The sequence below is a fragment of the Selaginella moellendorffii genome, unplaced genomic scaffold (genome assembly GCF_000143415.4).
Source record: "Selaginella moellendorffii unplaced genomic scaffold, v1.0 SELMOscaffold_66, whole genome shotgun sequence".
NCBI classification, from domain to species: domain Eukaryota; kingdom Viridiplantae; phylum Streptophyta; class Lycopodiopsida; order Selaginellales; family Selaginellaceae; genus Selaginella; species Selaginella moellendorffii.
This window is the reverse complement of record NW_003314327.1, coordinates 300891-307145: the sequence shown is the minus strand read 5'-3', so window position 1 is coordinate 307145 and position 6255 is coordinate 300891. Positions and strand designations below refer to the sequence as shown.

At 42.6% G+C, this 6255-nt stretch overlaps 2 protein-coding genes across 2 annotated transcripts; one reads left to right on the top strand and one right to left on the bottom strand.

Moving 5' to 3' along the window:
- Positions 1 to 1579: 1579 nt before the first annotated feature.
- Positions 1580 to 4949, bottom strand: LOC9649491 (ABC transporter A family member 2). Its single transcript, XM_024659105.1, has 15 exons — positions 4539 to 4949; positions 4235 to 4469; positions 4010 to 4179; positions 3771 to 3956; positions 3625 to 3720; positions 3372 to 3572; positions 3168 to 3324; positions 2997 to 3118; positions 2826 to 2943; positions 2695 to 2765; positions 2547 to 2636; positions 2347 to 2490; positions 2027 to 2290; positions 1887 to 1967; positions 1580 to 1829 (listed from the first exon to the last, which is right to left on the bottom strand). Exons 1-15 carry the CDS (start codon positions 4947 to 4949, stop codon positions 1689 to 1691), a joined length of 2487 nt encoding a protein of 828 aa, XP_024514873.1. The 3' UTR covers positions 1580 to 1688.
- A 45-nt stretch (positions 4950 to 4994) lies between these two features.
- Positions 4995 to 6251, top strand: LOC9649490 (probable 2-oxoglutarate-dependent dioxygenase At5g05600). Its single transcript, XM_002985216.2, has 3 exons — positions 4995 to 5478; positions 5556 to 5877; positions 5934 to 6251. Exons 1-3 carry the CDS (start codon positions 5003 to 5005, stop codon positions 6183 to 6185), a joined length of 1050 nt encoding a protein of 349 aa, XP_002985262.1. The 5' UTR covers positions 4995 to 5002; the 3' UTR covers positions 6186 to 6251.
- Positions 6252 to 6255: the final 4 nt, after the last annotated feature.

Below are 6255 nucleotides of genomic sequence, written 5' to 3'. Positions count from 1 at the left end.
CTAAACTGTTTGACAAGGGATTAAACCCTTTATAAATACCTAAGTTAGATTTTTTAAAGTTTATAATAACCCAATAAGCAATGCACACACATGCAATAAAAATAAAATTTAAAAAATTAGAGAACAAAAGACTTGTTAAAAAAGGATCCCATTTAAATTATTTTAACTGAAATAATGAAGATTGAGTTGTAAGGAGTTTTACAATACCTATATAATCTTGTAAAAATAAAAATTAGATTAAAGTAAAGTTTTGTTAATGTTATTTGTTTTTCTGAAATGTTTATTTAATTTTGTAACTATAGCAAATTATAGTTATGGGTTAAATTATTTTTGAAATGCCTATCTAATATTATAACTATAAAAATTAAATTGTAGTAAAGTGTAGATATGGGTTAAATTGACACTTATCCCTACTTCCTTTTATATTTTTTTGTTTCTTATTATCATGAATAAAACTATGCTAATTATTATTTGTTAAACATTATTATAATTAAATTGAAGCAAAGGTAAATACTTTTTCTATACTTTTTACTGAGTCAAGTTTCTCATAAAATACCTTCTTCCTAGGAGGTCACCTACCCAAGAATGGGTGACCTCAAACCCAAAGACAATATTTATGGGCTTTTTTCCTTTATATTTAAAAAAGGGATATATTGTTTTTGCTAATAATGTCTGATTTGAAATCTTTTAATACTAAATATAAGCTTCTGAATCTGCACTTCTTTAGTTGATTACACTTCATTGAGAAGAAATAATTTTTTTCATCAAATAATCTACAACAACAAAAATAGCATTATTTCCTCAAAAGGTTAGAAGTAAATTAATGATAAATTTTTTTTGTGTTATACCACATGTTTTAAGTACATGTAAAAGATGATATTTTCTACTTCTCAATAAATCATAACTTGTATTTTTGACCTAAACTCTTAATGGTCTTTGTGATTGATTATTGCAAGCCCAAAATCATGTCATGAATTAGTGATAACTTGGAAGTGATCCCTCTTAACAATTTCTTACTTGATTTGTATTAGTGATAAGTAAGATTATAAAAATAAATGTTAATTGCAAGAAATTAGAGAAGATTTTAAGAGCGGAATATTACAGCCATTGAATTAAAGAATATTTTTGAGTATAATTGGATATATTTTTTACATCTGGACTAATAAGAGAAAATAAGAGAAACTTCTTCCTTGAGGTTAGAATCCACCAAGAACGACATATCCCATAATTAACATGAGATAATACCACCAGTGCCAACTTACAAATAATCTCGAAGGAGATGGAGAGGGGTTCGTGCAAGTAGTGGAATTGCATGCATACGTATGGGTACTTGCTTTAGTTGGGCTTGTAAACACTTCATATTGCCAAGTTAGGACGGGCTCTTTTCATTGAGCCAGTTGAGGCACTTCTGACTGAAGGACTTTCAAAGCTCCGGCATGAGAAAGTCTGCTATGTTGGTGAAAAATGCCCAACACAGTCCGTAGCTTTTGGCATACCTGCTAAGAATGAGTTCACCACCATGGACAACCTGCAATGGAAGTAATGGCAAGTTGGCTTTGTGGCCAGCCTTGTAAAATGGCAGGAGAATGCCTGGATTAAATCAATTTCTATGAATACTGGAGAAGAAGGTGAATGCAAGGCTGCAAAGAGGGGCCCTAGAAAATTAAACATAGAGGAATACCCTTGGGTTAGTCTTTAAGCTCTGAATTGCATGATTGTCCTGTTCCTTCCAGTATGTTTAAGAAAACTTCCTCCAATGTTGAGAGGCTGAGTTGGATGTCTAAAATGCCAAGCTCTTCTTGCTTCTTCTGAAGCAACTCAAAGAAAACCTTCCAGAGAAACATGTCACAAATATTAGATTGTGTACATGCATGCTTGGGTCTTACCGCAAGTAGATTTTCATCTCGGCGCGGAAGAATGAACGACATGTAAGACCTGGTCTCTTCCTTCGCTACAACGTCCATGTACTGCACAGAAGAAATGTACAGGAATTACAACTTAAACGCAGAAGTGTTTTGAAACTTACAAGCTTAAAGAAATCCTTGACCGCGGCTTTGTTATCCGTGCTTTTAACGCTGCAAGTGACGATGTAGCCTTCTCCAAACTGCTGTTTCAGCTGAATCGAGGAACCGACACACCGAAGTGTGCCATTTGCTACGATGGCAATACTATCACCCAAGTTGTCTGCTTCTTCCATGGAATGAGTAGTTAAGACAATCGCTCGATCTGTTTTTAACTTCTCAATGATCTCCCATACCTTCCTCCGTGAAATTGGATCCATGCCTGTTGTCTGACAAAAAGGAAGAGGATTATATACATAGAACTTACGTTCATTGCATTACGTACTGGTTCGTCGAGGAAGACTATTTTCGGGTCACCAATAAGAGCTATTGCTACGCTCAGCCGCCTTTTCATCCCTTCACTGTAGGCGCTGACCCTCCCCCGAGATGATTCCAACAGATCAGAACTGAGCAAGAGTCGTTTACACTCCTGTATCATAGAACTAACTCAAAACAATGAAAAGAAAGTTACGGAGATGAGCTGACCGTTTTTCTTCTTGATGGCTGCATTCCTTTGATGCTGGCAAAAATTTGTAGATGCTCAATCGCAGTAAGCGCGTCCCAGAGAATATTAAACTGATTTGAGAACGAGTGGAATTTCGGTGAGCTTTTGAAATATACATTGCTGACTTACCTGTGGACAAACTCCCATGCTATGTCGAATTTGAGCCATACCGTTCGTAACTGACATTCCATAGACCAGAGCTGCCAAAGAGCGACTGTTTCACGCTTTGAATGGATTACAGCTGGTTCGAAGAGCATTACCATCCCCTGAAGTTAGAGGAAGAATGCCCGTGAGGATGTTGATGATTGTCGTCTTGCCAGCTCCATTATGACCAAGCAAACAAAACACTTTCTCCTTCTCGATGTCCAAGCTTACCCCCTGAATATTGTCACGATTTGGCAACCAGAAAAGAATGAACAGCCATAACTTACTTGGAGTGCATGAAAAGGAGGTGATTTCTTCCAGTGTCCTCTTGATCTTACACCAGGAAATACTTTCGTGAGGTTTCTCAGCTGTACAGCCACGTTCGGATCCACGGTTCCATCTCTTTCAGCTGTTCAGATTGCACATTTACTACTTGCTACTGGAAGATGCACGCGTACCTCTTTTGCAGCGAGATCTCCCAGCCCAGTAGGATGGCCGCACAAAGTAATATAAGGACTTTCGAAGGCCATTTGCGTCAGGCAACACGTTGTCGAAGTAAATTGCGAGAAAGAACCAGATAAAAAATGTTCCAAAGAGCCACACGAAAACCTCCGCCTGGCAGTATCAAACACATTAGAGAGCGGACAACATTGCAAGCTTACCATCACAATATTACAGTCCACGTGAAATGGAGGACATGATGAAACATCTTTCCAAAGAAGACCTCGGTCTCTTTTAGTTGCAGTTCCCTCTCCAAGATACATGAGTCCAATGGCAAATACGTTTGGAGGAAAGAATGACCACAGCGTTTTGATATAAGAGGGATAACGGGGGTCGTAAGGGAAGCCCATCGTTGTCACCAGCTAAATGGAAAGAAGAACTTAGCAAACAGCAAAGAGAGAGACTTGTGCATACCTGAGTCAAGCTCCCGAAAATAAAAATACAAAAGCCCATGGAGTTTGAAGTTTCTAGCTTAGTAACAAAAGTCGAGAACAGAAATGCGAATCCAATCTGTTGCCAGTACTTTGTTAAAACGAAAGAGACAAATCATTGAAACTTACCATGTTGAACTGAAACAAGAAAAATATAAGAAACAGTATGAGCAAACTATTATTCAAGAAAAAGTTCAGCCGGAAAATCATCCCTGAAATAATTAGAAAGGCCGAAGAGCTCAAAGCCAGCATAACCTCCCAAGTAAGCCAAGTTAACCAGTAAACGGAATCAAACAGGCCCATCGTCGACATGGCCTGCTAAGTGTAAGCGTCAGAAACTTCTGCTTGACCATTTCTTAGAATCGTACCTGCCTGAGCTTAAGTTCTTTCTCGTAAACAATTTTGCTGATGAGAATCACCACTGAAAACATAGTAGAGGCGAATAAAAAAGTAGGACCAAAGCTTCCAACACTGGAAAACCTTCCAAGATCGGGGTGGGGATACTCGGAAAACCATACATTCCACTCGATATCCTTGCCTGCATAAACGAAAGCATGGTACTAAGCAATTGATGGTATTAGTTTCGAGCGTACCAGTTAGAAAGCGAGTAATCTCCCTCTCCACAGCCGCTTGCAAAGGCAGCTGGAAGTTAAAGGGTGCGTTCTCATGCTTCCCACGCAACAAAACACCGCTGGGAGTGGAGTTAAATTGCAAGCCATAGGAGATCACACCTGCGGAGCTTTGCTCGAGATGCAATGCCCCACTGCACGCCATTGGGTTTGATAGCAACCACGAATCCACTTCGCTGGATGATCCAAAGCCTCTCACCTGAAAAACTTACCAAAGAAAAATTCGATATCACAAGGCAAAAAAACTTAAAGCAAAAGAATGAATCACCTTGTGCGAAGGGATCGGTCGTCCTGGATTGTTTGCCATGATCTTCTCCACGATGGCTGCGAAATCCGGATTACTACTGTCGCTCCACAAGAAATCGTAGCACGGCGGCCGGATGAAGGCGCTGCTCTCGCAAGCCGGGATAGCAGCCACAAGCTTAGGGTTCGCTGCGACCACGTCCCTGTAGTAGGCATCGCTGCGGCGGCTCGCCATAGCTGCCTGATCGACGACGAAGAGCAAGAAGATGAAGCCGAAAGAGGAGGCCACCTGGAGGAAGAAAGCCCTCTTGTTGCGCATCGAGACCTTGAGATTCTTGAGCATGAGCGCCTTGAATTGCTGGGCGAAGAGGCCGCATCCAGTCTTCAATCCCTTGCCGCTGGCCATGGCGTCGCCGCCATCGCCTCCTTCCTCCATTGCCGCCCAAAAACAAATGGAAATATTCCGCCAGCATCCAAAGATTAGGGTTTATGGCTATGGAGAGCGTCCAGTCCATCGCGGAGAGGAGCTGCGGATCCATTCCATCCTGCTTTGTTCGGCCGGAATGCGAGCGCCCGGGTCTAGCGCACGACGCATTCTTCCAGGAATCGTTCCCAGTGATCGATATTTCGGGGCTGGGAGAGGGATCAGAGCGCGAGCGCGCCGAGATTGTGAGGAGGATCGGCGCCGCCTGTACGGATTGGGGCTTCTTCCATGTTACGAATCACGGCGTGCCCTTGCAGCTCATGGATGGAATGCGACGAGCTGCCGAGATTTTCTTCGAGAGGCCGATGTGTGAGAAGCTCCAATTCTCGACTCCTCCTGGAGAGATGGCCGCCGAGGGCTTCGCGAACCGGATGCTCACTCGGGACGATCAGGTCTTGGATTGGAGAGATTATCTCAACCATCACGCGCATCCCATTTGGAGGAGGAATTCGAGCAATTGGCCTCACGAACAATCTTACAGGTGAAGAACTTCTTTGATTCTTACAAACTTTTGCGAAGCTTTTGCTCAGCTTTTGCTCATGGATGGTTTGCTCGCAGGCAAATGATCGAAGAGTATAGCGCTCAAGTGCTCGCCCTCTCGAGGCAATTGCTTGCTGCTATCTCCGAGTCCCTGGGACTTGGGTCCAAATTCATCGAGGACGCGATCGGGGAGCCATTCCAGAACATAGTGATGAACTACTATCCGCCATGCCCCCAGCCGGATCTAACTCTCGGCCTACAATCACACTCCGACTTCGGTGCCATAACTTTGCTCATGGAAGATCACGTCGGTGGCTTACAAGTCCGGAAGAACGGCCGATGGTTTGCTGTCAAGCCTGTTCCAGGGGCGTTCATCGCAAATCTAGGCGACCAAGTTGAGGTAGCCTTCATGTTCTTCCAGAAAAACCAGAAAAAAGCTATGCTCCGATCTTACAGGTCCTTAGCAATGGACGATACAAGAGCGTGGAGCACAGGGTCGTCGTGAACTCCACGAATAAAAGAATGGCGATTGCTGCGTTCTACGATCCCTCGAAGAACACGAGGATCTCTCCCGCTCCGGAGCTCATTGACGAGCAAAATCCTCGCCTCTACGGTGAAGTTCTCTTCCGGGATCACGTCTCGGATTTCTACTCCAAAGGACCAGAAGGAAAAAGAAATCTAGACTCGATTGCGATCATCCGGCAATGAATGCTGATTCTTGGGCAAAATGGCAGTTTAACCATTCCTTTATTAGCTCAAGGCTATTTTTCCGGATGAT